The sequence below is a fragment of the Panicum virgatum genome, chromosome 5N (genome assembly GCF_016808335.1).
Source record: "Panicum virgatum strain AP13 chromosome 5N, P.virgatum_v5, whole genome shotgun sequence".
Lineage (NCBI taxonomy): Eukaryota > Viridiplantae > Streptophyta > Magnoliopsida > Poales > Poaceae > Panicum > Panicum virgatum.
In genome coordinates, this window is record NC_053149.1 from 47,298,212 (window position 1) to 47,313,851 (window position 15,640).

Consider the following 15,640-nt stretch of genomic DNA (forward strand, 5'->3'; position numbering starts at 1 on the left):
GACCCTATGAGGGGTCCGGGACCCCGCGGGGGTCCGGATTCCTTGGGAGGTCCGGAGCCCTGGCTGCTTGCGCTTGAGCGCCTGTTTTTCCTGGGACACGTGGCGTTCCCAGACCTTCCCCGGCCGTGGAACAGGTCCGGACCTTTGTCGGGAGGACAGGACTTCGGACTGCAGGGGTCCGGCTGTTTGGTTGTAGTCAAGGATGACTACAAAGGCTCTTGCCTAGTCACAGCAAGAGGGGGTACCCCAGTCCTGGGGTACCGACAGTAGTATTCGGAAAAGGACCCAGCAGCAGATCAGTACAGAGTGATGACGGACGTGCACCTATGTGGAAGAAGAAGAGTATTTTTTCGGAGTTACCTTATTGGGAAGTCTTAGACGTCCGCCACGCAATTGATGTGACGCACCTAACAAAAAAATCTTTGTGTGAACCTTCTAGGCTTCCTTGGTGTCTACGGTAAGGCAAAGGATACATTGGAAGCGCGGCAAGATCTTCAACGTATGAAACAACGGGCCGCCCTACATCCAGAAAAAAGGGATAAAGGACATCATTATCTAGGTCCTGCGTGCTACACTCTTAGTAAGGAAGAGAAGCAAAGTATGTTCAACTATTTGAACAGTATCAAGGTCCCATCAGACTACTCTTCGAATATAAAGAGGCTACTGAACTTGAAAGAGAAGAAATTCACACACGTAAAGTCCCATGACTGTCACGTGTTGATGACGCAATTGATTCCAGTTGCACTTAGAGGTATTCTACCAGCTAATGTTCGAGCAACAATCGTAAAGCCATGCGCCTTTCTCAACACAATTTCTCAGAAGGCAATCGATCCATCGAGTTTAAGCAGGCTACAAGAGGATGTTGTCCAAAGTTTAGTCAGTCTTGAAATGATATTTCCTCCATCATTCTTCAATATTATGACACATCTTCTAGTTCACCTGGTCAAAGAGATTGGTATTCTCGGTCCTGTTTTCCTTCATAATATGTTCCCTTTTGAACGATACTTTGCAGTCCTAAAGAAATACGTTCGTAATCGGGCTCATCCAGAAGGAAGCATTGCGAAGGGTTACGTCACAGAGGAGGTCATTGAGTTTTGTGTTGACTATATGGAAGAACTCTACCCAATTGGGATTCCAGTATCACGTCATGAGGGGCGGCTGATTGGAAAGGGCACACTTGGAAGAAAATCAGTAAATGCCACATATCATGCCACGTTGAGCAAAGCACATCTCACAGTTCTGCAACAATCAGCCTTGGTGGCTCCATACATGGAGGAGCACATGCAAATTGTGCGAAGCATATACCCTTTGAAGTCTGAGACATGGATTACAAAATATCATAACGATACATTCGCCACCTAGTTGCAGAAGGAAGTCATGGCTAACGATCAAATTCATGAGCAGCTAGCTTGGCTGGCCAGGGGTCTGGCAAACTCAATCTTGATGTACCAAGGATATGAAATTAATGGTTACACATTTTATACAAGAGCCCAAGATAACAAGAGCAACAATCAAAATAGTGGTGTCCGTATAGATGCCACCGACTCTAGTGGCCAAACGAACTCATATTTTGGTTACATTGAAGAGATCTGGGAACTCGACTATGGGTCGTTGAAAATACCTCTATTTCGTTGTCAATTGGTTAAACTCACAGGAAAAGGTGTCGATATCGACAAGTACAGAATGACAATGGTAGACCTCAAAGAGCTTGGCTATCGAGACGAACCATTCGTCCTAGCTAAAGATGTCACTCAAGTTTTCTATGTGCAGGACATGTCTAGCAAACCGAGAAAGGACAAGTCCAGGAATAAATCAAGATTTGTAGGTGCCGGAGATGAGCAAAAGCGTCGTATTGTTCTGGCAGGAAAAAGGAAAATTGTGGGAGTCGACGATGTCACAGATGAAGAAGAATACAATAAGGTTGAAGATATGACTCCGTTCACAGTGGAGGTTGACACAAGTATTCTTTTAGCCTAAGAGGAGGCTCCGTACGCACGTCATGATCATAATTAAGGGACCATTGTAAAGCGAACCATCATTAATATTCTCTTAGTTGAATGATTATGTCTTGTAATATTTCTCGTGAACATGATATTAATGATTATCTATGATTGTTATGGCAATTATCAGATTTATTATGCAATTATCTGCTTTATTGTGCATTTAAATCATTTATTATGCAATTATCAGATTTATTATGCATTTAAATTATTTATTATGTAACTAAAAGAATTACTATGCATTTATACTATTTATTATGCATTTAAATGATTTATTATGCACTGAAATGATTTATTATGCAATTAACTGATTTATTATGCATTGAAATGTTTTATTATGCACTGAAATGATTTATTATGCAATTAACTGATTTATTATGCATTGAAATGTTTTATTATGTAATTAAATGAATTATTATGCAATTATTTGATTTATTATGCATTTAAATGATTTATTATGCAATTATCTGATTTATTATGCATTTAAATGATTTATTATGCAATTATCTAATTTATTATGCATTTAAATGATTTATTATGCACTGAAATGAATTATTATGTAATTAAAAGAATTATTATGCAATTATTATGTATTTAAATGATTTATTTTGCAATTATCTGATTTATTATGAATTTAAATGATTTATTATGTAATCAAAAGAATTATTATGCAATTATCTGATTTATTATGTATTTAAATAATTTATTGTGCATTTAAAAGATGTATTATGCAATTTTCAGTAAAACCTATTGGCACCGGTGCCAATGTCTTTGGACAAAAGAAAATGGGTGACCTGGAGTCGAACCTGGGCCACGGCGAATAAGTATCTTTGGCTTTCCATTGAGCTATGTTGTGATTTAAAGTTTCAAGGCGGCAAAACATCTAAAGTACTTCTGAAAAGAGCATAAGGCACCGGTTTTCTGATTCCAACCGGTGCCTTAGGCCCTTTTCATTTCCCGCCCGTTGAGGCTTTTGGCACCGGGTGATATCTCCACCCGGTGCCTATGGCTCTCCATTGGCACCGGGTGGTCTTCCAACCGGTGCCTTAGGACATTTTTAGCACCGGGTGGCGTTTTCACCTGGTGCCAAAGGCTCGATAGTATAAAACGTGTGCCCTGTTCTCTCTTCTTCCTCACTTCTCCCTTCCACTGCCGGCCCTCTCGACGCCCCGATCCTCGACGCCGCCGTCGCCCCCTCCGACGATCGTCCACCACCGCCGCCCGGTCGTCCATCGCCGCGCATCCTTGACGCCGCCGCCACCCACTCCTCCACCGAAGCGCCTCCTCCTCGACGCCCCCTCCTCGACGCCCCCGTGCGGCCGTGCCCGTATAGGTGCGCCGCCGCCCCTCCACCTCAACGCCGCCACCCTCTCCGCCTGGAACGACGCGCCCCGGCCGCATTCGACGACCCCGTGCCTCCTCCTCAACGGCGCTGAACCCGCCCTGCGCCGCCGCCCCTTCTCCGCTGTCTGCCTCGACGCCGTCGCCCCCTACCCTGCGCGCCGCCTCGTCGTCGCCGTGAGATCGTCCCTTGCGCGTCACCACCGCCAGGACCCTCGACGCCGACGCCGCCAAGTCATCCCGAGCCACCGGAGCAGCTTCGCCGTCAACTCCGCCGCCGGTGCGCCGCCGCCCGACATCGAGCCGCCGTTCCTATCCTCCCTGACCTCAACCCCGAGCACCAGAAGGTGCGCTTGGAGTCCCTCTTGCGTATCCCCTACCCAGAACACGCCGCCGAGGCCTATCCTCGCCGGAACATCGCTGGCAAGGGAAGCTCTGCTCGAGTTCCGGCGACCAAGGGCATATCTGCAAATAAAAAGGACCCAAGTGTTACATCTAGGGGCAGAAATGTAAATATTTCAAGAAACTTTCTAAATTCAAACCTGTGAACTTGTAAAATCGATATCAAATGGAGGAAAAATCAGAAAAATACAAACTCAAATGTTTTGGACTCTCTGAAAAGATTCTACAACTTTGTATATATGCACTTTGGCTGAAATCGAATAGTTTTAATTGTATGTTAAATGAAAGAATAAATAAGGGATAAATGTTCTAGGAGTTCTACTTGTGAACTATAACTGATTTTTGGATATGTTATGGTCCATGCCAAGAATAGCTCTGTGCAAAATTTGGAACACCAATGGACAGCTCTGGCTAGATGAAAACCCACACCTTGTTAGATCTAGTCATAAACTTAAGGATTTATTTCTGGTTGATCTGCTGCAGTGTTGTGAATGAAACTTTTTCCATGCTCTTATAGCACTAAAATAACACCAATGCAAAAAGTTTGAAATTTTTTTGAACATTGTGACTATATATTCCATAAAATCTTGATTAGATACCATTTAATTAGTATAAATAGTTCCTCTAGTAGGGAAAAGCTAAGTTTTATTCCAGTTCTTGCTTTTAGTGATATTAGCCTGCCTGAAAATTTGGAGCATCAGATAATGGTTAGAACTAGAGGTACTAAATTACCATGCTGTCATATGGATGATTTTGTTATTTTATTTCTAGTAGTTCTACTACATTTCTAACCATGAAACTTTCACCATGATCTAATATTTGTACCAAGAGGCTATGGTAAAAGTTTGAGATATGATGCATGATAAGTTACAACTCAAATAAATATGCATGTTACAAGATGAATATATAGCTTACGAATTTTAATGATGGAGATTAGGGTTGATAATTTTTCTAAGGCTTAGAATTGAATTATGGATATTTGTTATAGATATATTTCTTAGAATTATATAGTGAATTATAGAGAATTATAGAACTAGAATTATAGAGAATATTTCTTATAGAGATATTTCTTAGAATTCAATTATGGATATTCTTAGAATTGAATTATGGATATAGTTTTTCCTTTAATTACTTTTTCTTTACATGTGTATTTCTATGTCAATTATGAGATGTAAATATCTATGTCCTTATTCAATGTAAATGTCAATTATGTACTTCTGAATTCTTAATTCAAATGTGTCAATTATGAGATGTGCATGTCCTTATATAGTGAATTTTTGTACTTTCATTTCAACTAACTCACGCAAACACGCGCAAACTCTCGCAGTCTCTTTCGATCACACACCCGACCTCTCACTTCTTCTCTCACACCCGACTTCTCGCTATCTCCTCTCACACACTCGGTCTCTCGCTCTCTCCCTGCTATAAAACACTTGCACCTCTCGTTGTCTCCTTGTCACCGACGCTCACTCTCTCGCACACACACACGCACACACACACTTTCTCTCTCTCTCTCTCTCTCTCACACACACACACACTCACTCACTCACTCACTCACACACACACTCACTCTCTCTCCCACTAACACACACACACAGACACACACACTCTCTCCCTCTCACACACACACACACTCTCTCTCTCTCTTTCTCTGTCCCTCTAACATACACACTCTCTCTCTCTCTCTCAAACACGCATATTTGTTCAAAGAATTGAATTCTCCTACTTCATTTAAGAATGGACACATACTCTAACACATTTTTACGGTTTCAGTTAAGGATGGACCCCTTCGGTGATGACGAGGTCGCCGAGCAATACATGTTGGACGCAATAAACGAAGATACGAGGGCCAACACCACCCAGCCAATCGCTGAAGAAGATGCTCAGACAACTGATTCGTTCCTGAATATGTCTAGAGATGCCGATGAAGTAGATGATGACTTTGCGCCGCCGCCCAATCAACAGCAGCATGTTCCAGTACGAATCTTAAAACAATTTGCATGGTGACTTCGGTAGATTAGTTTTGTGATTAACATATCTTTTCTGTAATTTAGTCGACCTCCGCATCGACTTCGTTGAGCCAGTCAAAAGGGAGACGCCGGCCAACCAAGAAAATGGAGGGAAGACAGGTCGTCACATAAGTGGACGCAGAGGGCTGTCCAAGTGCTCCAGAGGCTGCTAGCACAAAATTTGTCAACCAATGTGGGGTTATTATTCGGGCAAGAATTCCGATCACCACAAGACTATGGAAAACGAGCAAACCCGAAGAACAGCAACACGCCGTGCTTGCACATCAGAAGGAAATGCTATGGGCAGAACTCAAGGATATGTTCACTCTTCCTGAAGGAGTTGACCAAGAACTTGTGTAGAAATGTGCCTTAAAAAAGATGGCCCTTGCCTTTGCAACTTTCAAGAAGAAGTTGTACATCAATTACATCAAGAAGGATAAGGAGCCGAACTAGGACGATCTTCCTCAGGTTAAACCATACTGGGAGGAGTTCAAATAATACAAACTATCAGAGGAAGCCGAAGAAATATCCGAACAGGCCAAGGTGAATGCAGCAAATAAGAAGTACAACCACCACCTTGGGGCTGCCGGGTAAAAGAAGTCAATAAAAAATGGCAGAAGATGGAGCAGGACCTTATGGATAGAGGCATCAGGCCGACGACTTGGGATTGGCCAGATAGATCCAAGTGGTGGTTATTTGCTAATGGCGTGACACTAAACCAGTTGGATGGAAATTTGGTCGTGCCCGAGCATATGCAAGAAGTGTCCTGCGATCTAGTCGCTGTAATAGATGAGACCCAACAAGGGACATTCCAGTCTCAAAGGGAGAATGATGAGCTGACAAGGGCATTAAAGAATCCGGAACACCCTGGATGAGCCCGCGGGATCGGCGTGGTCCCATGGAAAGTTGCTTGGGCCGGAGATTCCTCTTACAAGACTCACCGAAAGAGCAAAGCCGAACAGGAAGAGAAACTTTGTGCCATGCAAGAAGTGATGATAAGGAAGGTTGCATCTTTGGAATCTCAGATGGATGCCAGGGTCAATAAGGCAGTGCAGCTAGCTCTGAGCCAAAGGGGCACTGCTAGGTCGCACCTGGATGTTGTGATAAGCCCGGTCTCTCAGCGACGCAGCAGCTGTGCATCCACAGCGGTGCCCGACGTACAAGCGGAACAGCAACCCCAGATTGAGCCAACGGCGATAGATGACCAGAGGTATCTAGTGGACGATGTCACCATGCCGACAACGTGCGAGCTTCATGTGCGAGCAAGAAATATATCCATTCATGTCGCATACGGGTCAGCCCTGCCCCTGAATCCTTTTACTACAATTCATGGAAGGCCGATACCCCCTGGCTACACCTCCATCACAGTCGAGCAGATAGTTGGAAACAATGAGGATCTTGAGCTCGACTTCGTTGGAGGGGATGGAGAGAAGACATTGGGAGACGCACTGCACGGGGTCGTTCTATGGCGCAAGGCCGACATCAAACTTACTACAAGCACAACGGCTCCCGTGCAGACCGATCGCCCGTCTCCGCGGTCTCCCTCACCGCCGTCCCCACAACCACCTCCTTCACCACCGTCTCCACTGGCGCAAAGGGCCACGAGTACTCCAACTCCTCCTGACCTAGAAAAAGGAAAGAAAAAGACAGCATCCCTCCCAGCGGCTGGACCCTCAAAGAAGAAGCAGAAAACGATCGAAAGAAAATTAAACTACGAGAAAACTGCTGAGGAGTTGGAAGAAGAGACTGCTCGATATATAAAGAACAATTGAAGCCTAAAGTCACCCCGCCGAGGGAAAAGGTACCTCTAGAACTAGGGAAAAAGCTTCTCGCAAACCTAGACAACCCACCAAAACCGAAAAGCTTACCCTCGGACTATGATCGTACTCTAACAAAAGCACACAAGGTGAGAAATTTGAAGAAAAAATGTGGCAAGACCATTCCTCATCTTGGAACACAACAAAAAAGGACTCGAGTCCCTCCGGGTGCCAGGGTTGCCACTCCTACACCTGATAGACGTACAACTCCAGGCGGACCTACAGGCCGCGATATTTCTTTCTGAAACTGGATTAACGCTAGAGGAGGCAACAGGGCAAGTGGAGGCGGAAATCCCTGTCACTCATGTTCTTACTCCATTCCATCATGGAAAACCTTTTGTCACTGAGGAAGAGGAGAAAAGTCTAGGCACGCAGATGTTCAATTTGCATAAATGGTACCTGCGAATGTCGAATGACCAAGGGAAAATGTTTGGAGTCAAGTATCGTGACCATGATTTCTTCCGCGGGGAGGACTTCTGGGTGTACTTCAAAAATTTATATCACATTTGCCATCGACAAGCCCTCGACGCCTCTATCATCACCATTTGGGTTTTGTAAGTATCACTTACCTCTACATTAATACTTTTTTGTTAACAAGAACATAATTATATGTGTGCATTATAAAATTTCTATTGTATCGTTTAGACAGGAGACCCAAAGAAGCCGAAAACATGGATGGCACCATCAGATCGGCTTCATGTCTCCTTTGCTAGTCAACCAGAAAGTGCTCAACGAAAATTATAATGAAACGTGCCAAAACATATACGATTCGTTGACTAGGCAAAATTACAAATCCTATATATTCGTGCCATACAACTTTGGGTAAGCCTTGGTCGACTCAATCCTATGTTATATTACTAAATAAATACTAAGTCGTCTAATGTATGTATGTATATATCCTATCTATATCCGCAGTTATCATTGGATTTTACTCATACTTTTCGTAGAGACCGGCAATCTTATAGTCTTTGACTCAATGAGAAATCCAAAGTCCGCAATCCAACATATCCTAGACCCCTTGAACAGGTAAGTTCAGTTTGCACAATCAAATCTTTTTTCTGTTAATAACAATTCCTGAATATCAAACTTAACTTTGAGCGCAGGGTTTGGAAAAAATTTGTGAAAAAATAACAAAGGACGTGGTCAATGGAGGCCCGAACTGAACGTTAACATGGATTATCCGGTATGTTGATTCATAAAGATTTGTCTAGTTAAGTATATAATCCCAAATTATTCTAAATTGAGTAATTTATTTGTTTCTCCTTAAGTGTGCGAGACAACAACAAGGAACTGATTGGTGCGGGTACTACGTATGCGACTACTTGCACATCATGACTCCATGCGGGAATGCTATTGATGAAGACACGAGAGTACGTCCAAACCGTTCACTAGTATATTTTCATAATTGTGCTAACGCACATGATGTTAATTCTTTTTTTCTAAATGATAGATGTCTCAAATGGGGGATGAATGTTACTCTACTGATCGGATCAACGCCGTGTGCGAGCAGCTCGCCGGATTCATTTTGAACGAGATCTTGGATCCTAGAGGCGAGTTCTACCACGACGGTCACATCCATAGAGGATTTCCATCGACCTCATGAGGGGACCAGTAGTTGGACTACAAACATGACTTGTACATTTGTAAATATTTTTAAACATTATGTCTTGATGATTGTAAATTTGTAAATATATTAGTTCATCTAATTAGCTTAATTATATGCTCATATTTCACTTTTAGTTAGTTTCAAATATTCTCTGAAAACGAACACGAACGACCAATGAACGTATAGTACTGTAGAGCTTGAGTGCGTTTAGCAATTATAAAAGAATAAACAATAATAAATATAACAAACAAAACTGAATTTGGGAAAAAAAAGGGAAAAGGTCATTGGTACCGGTTGGAAAGACCAACCGGTACCAAAGGGGCTGCCACCTTGCGTCAGCCTCTTTGGTACCGGTTGGTGTTTCCAACCGGTACCAATGGAAGTCTAAGGCACCGGTTGAAAAACCCGGTGTCTTAAGGCGAGGCCATTGGTCGCGGTTGCGGGGCACCGGTTGGTAAACCGGTTCCTTTGGCCCTTCTCAGCCGGTGCTGAAGGCCTGTTTTCTAGTAGTGCGCCCGTCCTTGCGCCGCCGCAACCTCACACACCGGCCATCTTGCGAGCTCCGGTGAGCTCAACCCTAACCCTAGCTCTGTATACCATGTTGGAATTGGGAAATTTTGTGGCTGGGTTGTTTCTCCCCCATAGCCCTTCTCTTTTCTTTATCTCCTCCACTTTACACAATGGTCCTTATACATTTACTGATTACAACAATACACCAACACTACTGTTCCTCAATTAAACTGAACTGAGGTTCAAACGAAAAAAAACAATGAACTGCAACATGTCCATCAACCAATTTCTCCATTCATACACACACTGTACTTGTAATTCAGATCAAACATCGACTTTTAAACAACCTTTTTTTTGGAATATGGAAAGTTCCGGCCTTGATCATGAATTTTAAACAACGTAGATGCACAGTCACTATATGATAATGGTATTGAGGTTTTGCCATCCAGCAAGATCACCATAGTTAAATTAAAGCTTCTTCAGCCTGATCTGAGCACCATGCTGGGGATGCAACGTTATCACGGTGTACGGCGCGTGAATGTAGGACGGCGAGAGGTCGAAGGAGAAGCGTTGGAGAATGGGGCACAGCGCCATCTTCGCTTCCAGCAACGCGAAGTTCTGGCCGATGCAGATCCTGGGACCGCCTCCAAATGGGAAGAAGGCGGCCTGATGCTTGGACGCGTTGGAAATGCCATCGGCGAACCTCTCTGGATTGAACTTGCCTGCGTCTTCTCCCCAGATGCTGGGATCGCGGTGAATGAAGATGACGGGCAGGATGAGGTTCACGCCTGCAGGATATTTGATGCCACCGAGCTCCATTTCCTTGTACGTGCTTCTGCTGAATAAGACTATAGGTGGGTACAATCTGAGGACCTCGTACAGAATCATGGTTACCTGCAGAAACCAAACACAGGACAAGATCATTAAAAAAATGTTTGATATCCTGTTTTTTCTTCAGAAAAGTTCATGTTCAACAGTGATTGGGGAATTAATCACACATATGAACAGAACAGTTGCAGCTCCTGAAGCACTCTAAAACTGTAATTTCCAAAACGAATGCAAGATGTAAATAGTAAGATTCCTTCAACATCAAGTTTAACTCATGTCCAGCGTGCTTCTACAGTATATTCACTGAATCAATTGTGGCTTCAAGATATTGATCTTAAGGTCCTTCAGATGTAAGGCCCCGCCGTTTTACCAGAAAACCAGCAGTTTTTCCACTAGAATGACATGCAGACGACAATCAGCAGCATTCAAAATTGTAAATAAAGCATCACAAGCATAAATATTTTAACTGAGCTATTTAATGTTTTTAGTCTAATTTTGACAAAGTAATGAAAAATTAATAAGGGGCATGGCAAAATTTCCCCTGTTTATCATAATTATTAGTGTTATTGCAAGAATGCCACTAGAACGACAGTTTTGGTGGTGTTTTTGCAATTTTCTAGTGGCAAGCTTATAGTAATGTCTGAAATAGTAGCAAATTTGCAATTGCCCCAAATTAATAATGTCTTTAATATCACTCTATATATTAAATTTCTGCATTTTTCAATAAACTAATTAACTACGTTATATATCTAAAAATGTAGGAGTTTGAAGCCGGAACTTTGTCCATTATCTAAAAAAATCTAAAAATCGAGGGAATGCAAGAGAACGCTGATTTCATACTTACAGTCTTCAGGCGGTTCAAGTTTTCAAAATCTGGTCTATCTCTTCCAAAGTGGTTTAATACTTCTTCTCTTGCCTTCTCTTGCCATTCTGGGTGCATGCTTAGCACAATGAGAGTCCAAGTAAGCAGGACTGATGTTGTCTCCATACCGGCAAAGTAAAATAGCTTGCATTCCTCAATGACATCTTCTGTTGTCAATCCTAGCTTTGCATTCCCATTTGATTGCCTCATGTTTGACTCCAGTAATAAGCCCAGCAAATCATTACTATTTGTTTCGCCATTTTTCATAGCCTTTTCTCTTTTCCCAATTATATCACACAGAATTTTGTGGATTTCTCGACTGATTTCTCTCATCCTTCTGTTATTTCTGGTCGGCAAGAACCTGCATATGTTCGACAGTTTTATAAGGAACAAATTATTGATTTCTACCACATACTTTTGCTCATCTTTTTATCTCTGTTTGAACATGGATTTAGAAATTAAAAATGTAGGTGTTCAAAACATTATTGAACTGGGAAAGGTCGTTTCTGTATCTCTTCTTGTACTAGAAATAGTATCAGGTCATTTCCTTAAAAGATGGATAAGAACGAATAAAATCTTCTTATGCAGAAACTTGTTGGCGTGAATCTAATGAATAAAACTTTGAGGAAAAGAAGAACAAACCAATATCCTGGGATAAATACTGGTTGGAAAGACTGTACAAGGCGTTCAGCTAGCTCTCCTTGCAGCTCGAAAATTTTCATCCCCTCTTGATAGCTGCTACCAAACGCAGTTCTCGAGATAACATCTCCAGTAAGATTCTGAAACTCAGGCCAGATGTCTATCTCAGAAGATCCCTCGGAAGACATTATTTTTTCCCATCTGTTAATCACATTGATGCAACAGGTAGCAAATACAGGCAGCATCCGCTGTGAAATTATGAATGGAACAGCAGGGTTAATACACATAGCGATTGCACTACCCAGTATATGGCATACTGAAATTCAATCCGTAAAAAAGAGGTTTTATGGTGATTAAACCACCGCTTAGTGGTACATAACAATATAGAGGATACTGGATATATAATCCTTCATTAGTAACGGTAATTTTGTAATTATTTTTCAGTTATAAATGAAAATGAAGAGATGGAATTAGAAAAATGGTCCAAATGAAATGGATCCTGATGGTATTAAGAAAATTCCTATGATACTACTCACGTATACTACCCACGGTACTTTTTAGAAGATAATGATTATGGAGTACACACTACTAGGGATGGTAATGAATCATGGGTCCTAGTTCTAATTCCCAATCCAACTCGGCTCTTATATATTTTTAGCTTAAATTCTATAAGATAACCCGGCCTTTAAATTATTTAGGCTAAATTTTTAGGTCCTTTACCAATCCTAACTACTAATGAACTTTTCAGTGATATACAATTAATCGGAGCCATCAGATGTTTATATGCTAGTCCTTTTCAAACAGTAATACAGATTTAGTATTGTGCACCATAAAAATCTCCTAAAAAAACACAGCCATGAGAAGCTAATTCAGCGAACAACTACCTTTATTTTCTCATGGTGGAATGCTGGATTGAGGATTCTCCTATGCTTTGCCCATTTCTCACCTTCATGATTCGCCACCCCATTGCCTAGTAACTTGCCAACACGGCTAAAACGTTGCTTGCCAAAGTGGCCAAACTTGTTAGACAAAACCTCTCTTACTGATTCTGGGTCTGGAATCATCACCCTCGGGTTTGGCCCAAACCAAGTGAATGACGCTGCCCCTGCATTTGAGTTTTGAACAGCATAAGTAGGACTTGCAGACTACGCCCAAATCATTCTGTGAGGATTTGGCGGTCACAAAGCATGATTGAAAACAGGGGAAAGAAACCGACAGTGACAGGACGTCTGAATCAATACTTTTGACGCTTTCAATCAAACACATTATCTGAGACCGAGCACTCTGGTGCCAGACCTGTAACCGAAGCTAACTCCAACCAGATATGCTCAACTACTTCTACTTCTACTCCTGTATATGTGTACCCAACCCCCTCAAAGTCTTTATTGGGAGTAAAAACATCATGAAAATCACAACGAACGGGCTCCAAAGGGGGAAAAAAAGGAATCACAACAAAATGATTTTATTTGTCTCAGTATTTTGGTTCAAACATCGAAGAGGTTGAGCGAAAACAAAAGGAACCAACTTTAGATGCAGGGGAATGATCTGAGCGGAGCACATAGAAGTTACCGTTCTCCTTTACGGCGTTGTGGAGCATGGGCAGCACGCGGGGGATGATGTCGTGACACCCAAGCGGCAGCGGCTTCGCCCGCGCCTCGCGGTTGAGCCGGGTGTTCTCCCTCAGGTCGCCGGTGAAGAGGCGGTACCTGGTGCCCTTGAGCCCCTGGTCACGCAGGGCCCGGTCGAGCCACCGTGGCGTCCACCACGCCCACTCCAGCGTCCAGGCCACCAGCCACAACAGCGCCGCCGCCGCGCAAGCCACGGCCCACGGCGGGGACTCCCGTAGCAGCGGCAGAGCTCGAGTTGCCATCGGCTTCTTGGAGTGAACGGTGAGCGAGCAGTGCAAAGCAAGCGGGTCAGGGAATGATGGCCGACTGCGAGCGTCCAACTACTCTCGTACAATTACAATATACTCCCTCCTCCCCTTCCTCCTAAAAAGAATGCAAAATTTGCTTTTCGATAAATCAAATAATTTCAAATTTAATCATATTTATATAAAAATAGCTAATGTTTATATCTTCATAGAGATTAAAATATATTACATAATTAATCTAATAATACTTATTTATAACATAAATATCTTACTATTATTAATTGGAGGTTTGTTTTGAACTCTCCATATGAAGCCACCTTGATCATATCTTAGATGGACACTCTAAAACATGGAGAACTTTTTATAAAAATTAGAAACATTCGGCCATCAATCCGACAACTCCAATCATACATTAGATCTATTATCTTTCATAACAAATTATCCACCTCTGCTATTATAAAACTAGACTCTAAATATGTACTCCCTCTGTCATGAAATATAAGTCATTCTGGCATTTTACCAGATTCATTAAACATTCTCTGAATCTAGACAAACTGTATGTCCAGATTCATTGAACATTCTATGAATCTGGGCACAGTAAAACACTCCCAGGATGACTTATATTTCAGGACGGAGGGAGTATCTAAATTACACACATCTACCATTATAAAAGAAATCTAAAGTAACCCTCTAATCTTAGTGTAAATTACACATATATGACATTATAAAAATAATGCAAATAACACCCCAAATTTGCATATAAATTGTCCAAAAAATTTAAAGTAACCCTAAATCTAATTCTAAGCTATACAATTATAACAAAATATTAAACTCACCAAAATAAATTATAAATTATTATTTCTATCATTATTAATATATTATTTATACTTGTATTCATATACGATGGAAGCGATAAGAATACCAATTCATAATAGATAAAGATAAATATGTATTTTAGAGTATGTATTAGAATATTTAATAGATGAAAGATGTCGTGATATAGATAATTACAATTATTAGTTATAAGCCTTATTGTTATATTAATTCTAATTAGCTGTGGGGGAGCACGAGTTGATACACTAGTTAATACTGATCAGTATAAATGCATCCCGCGGCAATATTGGGGGCGCTCCCTTCTCACCGTCGGATCCATCTTTCGATGTTTAAATGATCAGCAGTATATAATGTCAACATGCACTTGCCTTTTTTTTAAAAAAAAAAAGTTGATCAGATCCGAATGGCAAATTATGCGTAGAAGAAAGACAACCGCTAAGACTCAAGGCGCCACAATATTTTTTTAATAATAAATCTAGCTAGTCTATACATTAGGTACCAAATAATGTAGGACAATGGTGTGTCACGAGAGCGACACGCGTTGTCTTTTCTTGACTTATAGCCTATTTGAGAGTACTCCACTTCACCAAAACCAACTCCACTCCACAAAAAAAATGTCCAAACATGACAACCAGCTCTACTCCACTCCTTAAAAAAGTAGCTCCACTCCGTAAAAAACAGGAAGCACCTCTTAGGGCGCTCCACCAAAACCTGGAGCAGGTGGTTAAGGAAAATTACCCATTAGTCACCAGGATGTCTTGGCTCACGCTCAGATGCAACTTGTGCAGAAGTTAGGTCAGGATATGTAATATAATCTGCAGCATTCATGTATACCATTTGCTGTAAAATTTCTACATCGTTTTAAATGCAAAATTTCTTCGCAAAAAAAGGAAGAAGAAGATGGGGCCACACCGCAAAG

The 15,640-nt window shown here is 41.8% G+C and overlaps 1 protein-coding gene across 1 annotated transcript; it reads right to left on the reverse strand.

The window, feature by feature from the left end:
• Positions 1-9,782: 9,782 nt before the first annotated feature.
• LOC120672118 (cytochrome P450 72A14-like) lies at positions 9,783-13,964 on the reverse strand. Its single transcript, XM_039952415.1, has 5 exons — positions 13,584-13,964; positions 12,899-13,119; positions 12,018-12,262; positions 11,358-11,736; positions 9,783-10,579 (listed from the first exon to the last, which is right to left on the reverse strand). The coding sequence occupies exons 1-5, from the start codon at positions 13,882-13,884 to the stop codon at positions 10,154-10,156; spliced, it is 1,572 nt and encodes a 523-aa protein (XP_039808349.1). The 5' UTR covers positions 13,885-13,964; the 3' UTR covers positions 9,783-10,153.
• Between the last annotated feature and the right edge of the window lie 1,676 nt (positions 13,965-15,640).

What these genes read in the sequence shown, in the direction of transcription:
- LOC120672118 (XM_039952415.1), bottom strand. Translation starts at nt 13,884, where the DNA reads ATGGCAACTCGAGCTCTGCCGCTGCTACGGGAGTCCCCGCCGTGGGCC. An exon ending in TCCACCATGAGAAAATAAAG is followed by an intron (nt 12,263 to 12,898) that starts GTAGTTGTTCGC and finishes ATAATTTCACAG; the next exon opens with CGGATGCTGCCTGTATTTGC. An exon ending in GTATTTATCCCAGGATATTG is followed by an intron (nt 11,737 to 12,017) that starts GTTTGTTCTTCT and finishes GAACATATGCAG; the next exon opens with GTTCTTGCCGACCAGAAATA.